The sequence below is a fragment of the Cucumis sativus genome, chromosome 3 (genome assembly GCF_000004075.3).
Source record: "Cucumis sativus cultivar 9930 chromosome 3, Cucumber_9930_V3, whole genome shotgun sequence".
Taxonomy (NCBI): Eukaryota; Viridiplantae; Streptophyta; class Magnoliopsida; order Cucurbitales; family Cucurbitaceae; genus Cucumis; species Cucumis sativus.
The window spans coordinates 27,373,128-27,384,271 of NC_026657.2; the positions used below are offsets into that span (position 1 = coordinate 27,373,128).

An 11,144-nucleotide genomic window follows, 5' to 3' on the forward strand; every position below is an offset into this window, starting at 1 on the left:
GGTGTTTGATTAAGGAATCGATCTTGCATATTTTTGTTTTAGAAAATTTTCAAGTATATTTTTTAGGTGATTTCTACTACCAAGAAGAAATCCAAATGTATGAATAATTTGTTAATTAATTGTAATGAAATGTGCAAATTAAGTAGGTTAAGAAGATTGAAGAGTTTAAGGAAGTAAAATTTGAGAGAAATAGTATAAAATGATATATTTAAGAAAATTGAGAAATTAATATTTTGTAGAAAAAAAAAAAGAGAGAAAAAGGGAAGGGAAGAGAAAGGAGGGGACACTTCAAATTCTATGTTTATTTAGTTGATTAAATTGTATTGTTGAGTACTGAATACGATTGTATTTATACGATGAGGGATACAACAATGACTATCCTGCTAGTAGATATACTAGGGTGTTTGGTTAGTTTGTTTTGACCGTAATTGTAACCTTTTGTAGTTTGAACTTAGATTCAGTTAGAAGTGAGGGATGATTTGGCATAACTTATTCATGGGGTAATTAAATTTAGAGTTTGATAGAGATTAATAATATAGGACTAATGATCAAACAATTTTATGTTTTAGGTCTTTAATGATGGACAAGAGTTGGATGAAAGTGAGGAATAAGTTATCGGTTGAGTATAGAGAGGGTGTGTCCCAATTTTTAGAGATTGCCAAGTTCCACGTCGATGCTTACAGACGAATAAGGTGTCCATGTAAGAGATGTATGAACTCAAATTGGTACTCATTAGAGGGTGTGGAGCAATATCTTTGACCATCAGAATATCCCCCTCTTATATAGAATGGTTGTATCATTGAGATCTAGTGAACTTACATAGAGGTATTGGAAGATTTGATGAAGGAACCATTAGTAACCCCTTTTGATGAAGAAACTAGTAGTAATCTTTTTGATGAAGAAGATGAAATGTTTGATATGCTTAATGATTTACAAGCTTCGATTGAACACGAACAGGGAATAGAAGCTCTGATTGGGGTAGATATAGAAGAAGAAACATCAAACATATTTCATGACTTATTGAATGAAGCTCGTAGTGAGTTATACCCGGATTGTTCTGAATACTCTTCCCTGAAGTTTTTGGTTAAGATGATGCACATAAAAGTTTTAAACGGTTGGAGTAACAAGTCATTTGACATGATGTTAGGCTTAATAAAGAGTGCGTTTCCAATGTTCCTAGTTTTCATTCTATGAAGCTAAACGAAAATTGCGTGACTTGGGGCTGGGATATGAAACTATTCATGCTTGTAAGTACAATTATGAGGGTATTGGAAGGAGTTTGAGGATATATAATTTTGTCCAACTTGCGGTGAGTCTCTGTACAAGGTTAGTCCTAATAACAAAGAAAAAAAATTTCGCATAAGGTATTGCGTCACTTTTCTTTGATACAGAGATTACAATGCTTATTTGTTTCGTAAGAAGGATCCTCTAACATGAGATGACACCATGAAAAACATGTTCAAACAGATGATGTGTTGAGGCATCCAACCGATGAGGACATCGGTTGGATGTAAACATTTTGATTCTGAATTTTCTGATTTCGCTGCAGATGCACGAAACATTCATCCTGCAGTTATTGAAAGATCAATTCGTTCAAATGTTAGTATATAGTATTATTGTATATAATATGAGGTATATATATACTAAAACATAGAACATAACTATTATAGATTTCAGATATATTAAAGTATAATGTAATCAAATACATTTATAAAGAAAAAATATGTATGTATGATCATGTTGTTTACTACTGTTTTAGTAATATTTACTATATAAACAAAAAATTTAAAACAAATTATGTAGGAATTATGTATATATAAGGTATTATTGTATATAATATGGGGTATATATACTAAATAACATATATAAATTCGGTGTATATTTTATTAGTGAAATATTTTTATATCAATTTGTTTATGTATTTATATTCATATCTTACGTAGTATATAATACGTTATGTTTGAAATAATATTGATTATGTATTAAAGTTGTTTATGTTTACAGGAACATGAATGAGAAATAATTATGATGAGTATATGTAATATATGTCATTAAAACATTAGTTCTTTTCTATTATATGTAATGTTGAGGAAAACTGAATATGATTGTAATGTAGGGACTTTGATGAAAGAATTGAACATCTAGGGAATTGTATGAAAAAAAAATATTCAGTAACGTAGATGTAAGAAATATAATCCATGTTATATGCAGTAAGAAAAAAACACAGAACATAAAAAAAATGTATATGTATTATTGAATATATGCAGTGATATATATGTAACAAATCACAAAACATAAATGAATTTTTCAATAACATATATGTAAGAAATATAAAAAAGATAAGGAATGAATATATAGTCTGCGTATATATTGGAATATATACGCACTAAGAAAAATAACATAATATGAAAATAGTAATGGTCATCCTGTTACAGGTATAAGTTATTAAATAATATAATTGTCAATAATATATAAAAGAACATCATTCTGAAAAATTAAACAACGATTATAATAGAAAGTTAGATGTGATATATATGTAATAAATGAAATATATAACCTATTCTATTTTGCGGGAATATTAAAAACTTAGTATAATTATAAATAATATGTGGTATATATTTAATAATTCATGTCAACAAAACAATGATACTTTACGGGTATATAGTTAATTAATGTTGTACACAGTATGATAATGAAAATTTATAATAGACAAGTGACGGAAAACATACTGTAAAATATGTGTATATATGTGTTTTTGAAATATATGGAATGGAAAATAATGAAAATAATTGAAAATATCTACTAATCGGAGCTCTACTAAGAAGAAAAAAATACAGAAAAAACCGACCAAATACTAACCGGAAGGAAACGAAATCTACGGAAAATAGTAACGTTAATGAAAAGGATGTTGAAAGATAAAGAAAAATGCGAAGAAAATTGGGTGTTTGTTTGTCAGCGACGAAATCAATGAAAATTTGAAAGGTTGAGGTTATGGAAATTAAAGGTAGACGGCGACAATTGAAAATTGATTGGAGCTTGGTGATTAAGATGAAACAAATCCCACGTAATGATAAATTAATTGTAATAAATTACCATATTGGATTATATTTTGTATTATACTTCAATATAAAATATAGTTAAATAATTTCTATACTAATAACATACAATAATATAAGAAAATAATTACTATGACAGTAAATTTAAAGTATCTTTAATAGGGAGGTAATTTAAAATTAATTATGAATATAATATATAATATATGATTATTAGAATGTTATTATTGTCCAAATTTTATGCTATTCGTCTAAATCTTACTTTAAACAACGAAAAAATAATTTTTAGAACAAAACACTAATACAGTTGATTCAATAGATAAAAAAAAAACTTACAACTTGAGGGCGATTCTACTATTGTCTTTAAATTTATTTTTACGATCGTCAATCCAAGCCAATAAAACTACACAAAAAGTAAATAACATGAGAGTATAATATTGCTTGTTATATATATATAGGACATAAAACGATAAAAATAGACTTGTTCCTTTTTTTAACGCCACAAAATCAACAAATATAAAATATAAAAATCTATTCAAAAAATATATAAATAATTTAGAAAAAATGAATTTAACAAAAATAAATAAATTACCTTGTAGTGCGAAGATATAACCAAGATTAAGAAGATTTTTATAGAAGAAGGGGGGATTTTCCATATCTTCAAGTTAAAAATCTTACTTTTGTTTAGAATACCCAAAGATTTTAACAAAATTTTAAAAGAATTAAACATTATTATTTGTTGTTTTTATTTTGTCAAGTTATACCAATACTGTACGTTTGAAATTTCGAATTTTAACGAAAAACATTTATTAAGTATACAAAAAAACCCACGGTTGAAATTTGGTATCTTTTAAAAGAAAATTTTAATTTTGTTTTAAATAACAAAAAAGATTATTTAAAACTAATAGGATAGACTCTTGTAAAAGTTAGACTAAAAAAGACTAACATAATAGTTTAACCAAAAATAATTATTATTATAATAACATCAAAACAAAATGGTAGCTTTGTTTCAAATTACTCCATTTTTTATTCTTCACAATAAGAGGTTCATATTGTATTTGTATTTATATTATATGCCACTGGACCAAAATTTGTTTTGGCTATTTATTTTGGATAACAATTGTGTGATTTTGAAAAATGAACTACCTACCTTATAGGAACAAGTGTGTAAATTAAGAAGTTTCAATCTTATTAATATACTAATTTTATTAGTTTCTACACTAATCAACAATAAATTTATATTTTATAAATAGTTTTCTTTTAAAAAACTATCTTTCTTAATTTTCATTATTATTTTGGTGGTAGTTTTGTGATTTTGAAATACAAATTTAATGTAAATAATTGTTATTGAAGAGTTGGAAAAACATTATTTCTTGGAAGTTGCAAAGGTCATTCCTTGTTCTAAGTTTTTTTCCATTAAATTTATTCCTTTAAAAATGACAAAAATAAGAATTATTTTGAAGAGACTGAAGAGTTTTTTGTGACAATTGGGGGATATGAAATGTCCAAATTGCCCCTAGTAAATAACAAACCCTAAAATGTGAAGAAGAAGATTTTAAAAAGAATAGTGTATTTTGGAAGCTAATATTCTGCTTTATTTATGGAAAAATCAATAATTAATATATAAATTATAGTGTCTTTCTCACAATTATGAACTTTCTAAAACCCTATTTATTTTCAAAATCTACCCAAGAAGTTACAAAGAGAAAACAATATATATATATATATTAAAAATGTTATCATAAGTATGCTCTCGAAAAGATATATTTAGTTATGTAATGATGAAAACTAAATAAATCTATTTTTGGGTTGGATCAACAATGTTAGATTGAATTGTCAACAGACAAATGATTATAAAAGAACTTCTATTAATTATTCTTCATTTTTTTAAAAGCATGCCCAATAATTCCCCATTGAACCCTACTTTCGACTTAATTTTACATCAAAATTGTCAATTTGTGATTGAATTTCATCCACCACAACATATATATATATATTTTTTGGGTCAACTCTTGTGTCTACTCCACACCTCAACTTTTTATTCTACCACCTTCGTGTGATTTTGTTTAACTTCCTTCCCTTTTATTTAGGACAAAAGAAAAAAGCTTTTTTAGTCGTGGATAGATATCAAAGTATATAATGCCAATGTCGACATAAAAATGTAGAGGTCTTCAATGTTACAAAAAATTCTGATGTCAAAGAATAGTTTTATAAAATTTAAGAATTAGGAAACAAACATTATATACCTAATGTATTCCATTGTTTATTTTATTTTGATATTAGTGATATATTTGATTGCTTATTTCTTATATTTCATTGATCTTCTATGCTCCGTAAACATATGGATGACAACGTCGAAATAGTAAAAAGATTTAATACCAATTGAAAGACAACAGAAAAAAAAAAGAGTCGAATAGAAATGACAAGACCTACTTCTTTTTCCTAACATTCTTCTTTGCAATTGATTGTGTAGGGACTTTCCATTAGAGAAACTCTGTCCATTCCTTTTGCTTTGTTTCCATTATGGTATCTTTGGAACATTGGAGAACACTGTTGGAATTTGACTTCAACAGTCACTTCTGTTACGACGTTTTCATGAAAAAAGGTTGCTCCACGTTTCTTTGAATACTTCGTGTACATGGCCTTAATTTCGTGATTCTATTGTCGTTTTTGTTTGTCCTAATAAATTTTGAAAAGAATGAAGAAGTATATGACAGCCCTCTCCATTATGTCTTAATCTAAAAAATGTGTTCATTATCCATATTCCTTTTCTCACATGCCATTCATGAGGTTTCAGAGAGGCAATTGCAAGCATATATAAGTGGTAAAACGAGCGAGAGAGGAAGAAGAAGAAGAGCGATTGTGTGAAGAAGTGAAGAGGAGTCCCATTGCATGAAATTAAAGCACTATGGTATTGTATCAAATTTGTTGAACACTAGTGGGGGAGGGGAGGGGAGTGACCTTTTTCACACAACTATTTTTAAAATCGTAAGTGTCAGTGTAGAAAACTAACACACTCTTGATTTTTTGTGTTGATGATACTTAACATCATACTTCATTGTTTTAAAAAGTTGAGTCCAATAACATTGCAACCTCACACGTAAACAAGGAAAATTTTAAAAATAGAAAAAGTCAAGAACAAAATCATTCTATTCATTATTAATTTTAAAATTATGACGTTTGTGCTAAGAAGTAGATATCATTATACTTGAGAGACAAAAAAAAGTGTAAATAATAGAGAATTATATGGGTATAGAAATTTATATGACTCATCTAACAATGTGTTAGCAATGTCTACACGGGTAGAGAAAAATAATTATTTTTTATTAAAGAGAAAATATCAAATTAGTAAGACACAAGTGCTAGTAGAGTTTGAAAATCTATCTAACAATAGTAAATAATATAAATAGCATAACCGATTGTTATGAGATAACATAATAGTTTGAAATAATGGACGAGACCTCCGTATTTAGTAGTTTGAAGCGCCATATAACAATTCCAAATATTTCAACAACTATACAGAAATTCAAAGACAGAAATTCAAAGAAAATATTTGAAAGTTCATATGTGAGAACATCACATGTCAAAATTTGATTTAAAGTTGAACATAATTTTAGAGAATACTTCTCGCGCATGTCTAAGAATGTATTGATAGACGACAGGTGTCATTATAGTAACAAAAGTGGTGTTTTTCTATTTATTCCTTTTGTTGAGATAGAAAGAAGAAAAAGAAATAGACTGATATGAAAGAACGACAACAATGGTGCTAAAAATAGTGTTGAGAGATTTGATTCCACTGAAATACTTCCAACAAATGCATATTCATATCTAACAAAAACCTGATGAAATTTATGACAAACCATTAAACAAAAACACACTTTGAATTACTACAAATCTTAAGAGGATGGCAACTTTTATGAAGCGATCTGTTCTTGCAAAGAGAAGCCAAGAGCAGAAGAAAGAAGACTATACAAAGATGCTAAAGAAAAATGAACATTACTCCAAGTTACAAATTTAACAATATATCATATCAAACTTATCTAAAACTTCTTATCAGAGGATGAATTCTACAAGTTTCTTTCAGCATCTACTTTGATGCTGTGTTATTAAGAGGGCTCTTCCCCAGACTGGATGGTTTAGCTTCTGCACTCCTCTGACCCGGTGTCCCTCGTCCACCGGCTCGAGGACTGTGCTCTCCTTTTAGCTCGCTCAACCGAGGGCTGAAAGAGCGATGAGGGCTGTCTATACTTTTTCTGTCAGATATTGGTGTTGCCGTGGAGCTTGTGATTTTAGGACTACTAATACGCCTAAACTCACCACGGCTTCGGGTGATGACCTCATCCAAGATCTCTCCATCCCCACCAAAAGATGCTCCTGCTCCCAGCTCGGCTTCCTGTTTACATATTAGTACAATCAGCTCCGTGATTAGTAGTTATATATCTGCATTCAAGTCCATATAAGTGGAAGAATTGAATCGAGTTGCAGAAGATCAAACTTAAGATTTCATCATGAATGTAGGCTATTTTAAGCTGAATTTCAAGTGAGAATATAGGTAAAGTTACCGTCGCAAGATTGAACGGTAAAGCCGGAGCTTCTTCATATTCGGCAGCATCAAGGTCTTGGAGATGCGCACCTTTAAAAAACTTGGGAAGAAGGTATTGTCTTACAGGGACGAGGAGCATGATCATCAGAGGAAACATCACCCCAGCAATCGGAACCCATGTTAGTCCAAAACATATGAACAAATATACTGTTTGAAAAATGGTAAAAAGTACAATGGATGTGAATGGCACAGTTTCGACGAAAGTCGCATGGTAATCCTCAAGAACTCTGCAGATGACAAATAAACATATTTGTTACTTGGTGAAAAATATCAAATTGAAAAGTAGAGAAGGACTATAAGTTTTCGTTACTTGTATCTTCTGCTGGGTGCAGTAAAGAGCAACAAGATTCTTTCCCAAAACTGGTTACCAGGCAAGCTTTCAATGGCCATAAAAGCAAAGTAACCCCATAGAACCGAGGTCGGGATCATCTTCAGGACTGGCATGGCTGCAACGCATCCTCCCACCATTGCCGCTTGAAGCAAATTACTGACCCGCTGTTCTTTCACCTCAACAGGCAATAGATCATCAATTTCCTTTTCAATGTCAAACATTGTCTCATCGACTGGAGCATCAAAACTGCCCATACTAGAAGCTGCTTGAATGGTTGTCTCTTTTAGCTCATTCAGTCCCTGCTCAAAAGTTCTAGCATAGATTAGTAACAGGAGAACTTGGTGTATTAAGATTGAGAGCATTTCTTTTTTCTCTCTTTTAAAGCTCACGAGGTACACAAGAGTATGAAAAGCGCTTTCACTGGTGGTGAAAGACTCGAATACCTTTGGGTATATCTGAGACTACTTCCTAGATGCATATATGAACAAATTTTCTTAACCGTGCACAAAAAAACCAAATTATATGTGGATGAGTTTTGAGATTTAGAGGTGAAAAATTTGGTGTCTTACACGAACTGAAGGCTGTTGGTAGATCAAGGGGGTCTGCATTTGTTGATATGCTTGTTGCATACTTCCATACAACTGTCCTAAGCTGGCATTCTTTCTCATACTACTCCGTGCTGTTTCTACAAGTTTATTCCGCAGCAACTGCAAAACGAACCCCAATCTTTCAGTAAAGCACCCCTCAAAAACAAAAAATTATGTTATACCTAATCAAAGAAAACAAAAGATTAATGGGACCGGACCCACTGGTCTACCTGATGTTTGAGAGTAGCCAGGCTCTTTGTATGCATGGGAGATTGGGGGATAACTCCATTGGATGGAGGGATTCCAAGAAGACCACATATTAAGGTCTGAAATAAGATGAGATTTGAACTGTTATATTGATGTAACAAGCTGATGCCCAAAAGAAAACACTGGATAAAAGGAAATTGATAATGGGATTCATTTTCATACCAAGAATCCCAATAGAAGTAAATCATAATGGTAAGAAGATGGTTTCCTCAAATTAAACTCTTTCTGCTGAGCAAGTTGGGATGCAACACTATGGTCGAAATAGTAAAGCACTGCAATCATTGTAGCCGGGATGAAAGCTCCACATATGTAAATAACTGGAACCTCAAGCATATCCTGCAAAGTTGTGGCCAAAAATACAGTACTTCAATACAATGAGTGAAGAGGATTTGACGAGGCAGAGATTCAGTAGAAAACTGATTAGCCTTACCTTAATAACAGTCCAATTCTCGTACGCACCAGGAGACCATGGATTGGGGCTGAAGAGGCGCCTTGGGATTCCTTCTGGGACACTTTTTGAAGGTATATAAGAAATACCTGTCCAAACAAGAACCATGAGCGGTACTCCATAGTCTGCTATCAAGCTTCTGAGCCAACCTGCCAAAATAATTGTGGAAATTGTATGAGTTGACTTTTTCATCAGCTTTAAATGACAAAATCGCCATGAAGAACTTTCTTTAACATTTCATCTTTTAGTGGCTTCCTGATATTACCGGATCCATATCGCCATGACCGTGCTTTCCGGCTCCTTAAAGCAGTGAATAGAAGGCCAAATGATAGTACCAAAGCAAACATCCCATTGGCAAACCTCCAAGACGGTATAAACTCGATCAGTTTTGGATTCTCTCGTTCAGGGATTTGAAACTCATCCACAAGTCCCTACAAAAAAGTCAAAGGCTCTACTTAATAGAACATATTTTTCCTTTTTAATAGATTAAAGCTAACTAGTTATCGAGCCTGTAAAATTAAGAGAAAAAGAGAGTGCAGATTTCTTACTTTGACCGCTTGCTGCATGAAAAGCATTGCGATAAGCAAACCAAACAGTTCACCAGCCAGTCGTGTGAACCTATTGATGATGGAACAAGCTCCTAAGATAGCCATTGAGAACAACAAGGCTGCAGTCCAAACACACACCCTAAAGATGCACATGTTCATACAAAGATATGTTAGCAACAAGCATTGGAGAATTTCAAAAGAGACCATTCTAATTCATTTGAAGCAGTAACAAAGCATACCATCCACTCCATGCTAGAAACAAATTCCTGCCTAACTCAGGTCGTTCTTTCGCAAAATTAAACATGAAGGTATACATAATAACAGTAGGCTCTGCCACTCCCAAGATGAGCAAAGGTTGCCCTCCAACAATAGAGTGAATGATCCCACAAAGAGCTGTGGAGGCTAAGGTTTGAACTGCAGTCAGTACCCCATCTGCATAAATCAATGAAAAACCACGACAACAACAATCAAATGTCACACACTTAAGAATCTTCCTGTTCTTCCTTCTCTTTTTAATAAATTCAGCATTAGATCTAACATGAAATTCAGAAGACGTTATGATTTAACTCTCTCACCAGTACTTCTCTCCAACTGTTCACCAAACGAAATGACAGGAATTGCAGAGGCAAAGAATATGTAAGTGGTGGGAGCCAAAATCCTATAAATAAACGAATGAATGCATCAAGAATCCACATTTAATACCAATTCAAAAGTCAAAATGAACCAAGATTACAAAAACTATAAAGGCCAAAATGTAGAGATTTCATACCTATATCCAGCTCTCAAACCACCAGTCCAGTCTTGTTTGTAACACACTAATCTCCCTTTCAAGTCATTCTTGATTCCACGAAGAGGAACAAAAGTTTCCTCCATAATTTCAAAATGGGTCTTCTTCCTTCACTTAAAAAATCAACTTCACAATGATGATGAGTATGCAAAAACCAACTTCAACTTAAACTTCAACTACTGGGGTTCTTCTATGGCATTGCCATAACAACAAAAAGGGGGCTGTAAAACCTCAAACTCAAACTCAAAAAAGGAAAAACAGTTACATGATTCAATGGCTGAAGAAGAATAGGAGGTGATTGAAAGAGGGTTTAAATGAAAAACACAAAGACAGAAACAAGAAGAAGCCTCAAATCTCAGGGAAAAGAGAGGAAATGGGTGTGTAGAGAAAGAATGAACATTGTGGATTATATAAGGTGGAAAAGAAGTTTTGAGAATTAAAAAGGCAGAGAAAAGGGGAGGTGGGAGATGAAGGAAAAGGAGGGTAGATTTGATGCAGACATGGAAGCGGGTCAGAAGGG

General features: G+C 31.9%; 1 protein-coding gene across 1 annotated transcript; it reads right to left on the minus strand.

Moving 5' to 3' along the window:
• Positions 1 to 6,817: 6,817 nt before the first annotated feature.
• Positions 6,818 to 11,144, minus strand: LOC101205388 (boron transporter 1). Its single transcript, XM_004151172.3, has 12 exons — positions 10,607 to 11,144; positions 10,413 to 10,495; positions 10,077 to 10,269; positions 9,838 to 9,976; positions 9,555 to 9,720; positions 9,272 to 9,438; positions 9,004 to 9,177; positions 8,805 to 8,900; positions 8,557 to 8,694; positions 7,967 to 8,286; positions 7,616 to 7,883; positions 6,818 to 7,446 (listed from the first exon to the last, which is right to left on the minus strand). Exons 1-12 carry the CDS (start codon positions 10,708 to 10,710, stop codon positions 7,141 to 7,143), a joined length of 2,154 nt encoding a protein of 717 aa, XP_004151220.1. The 5' UTR covers positions 10,711 to 11,144; the 3' UTR covers positions 6,818 to 7,140.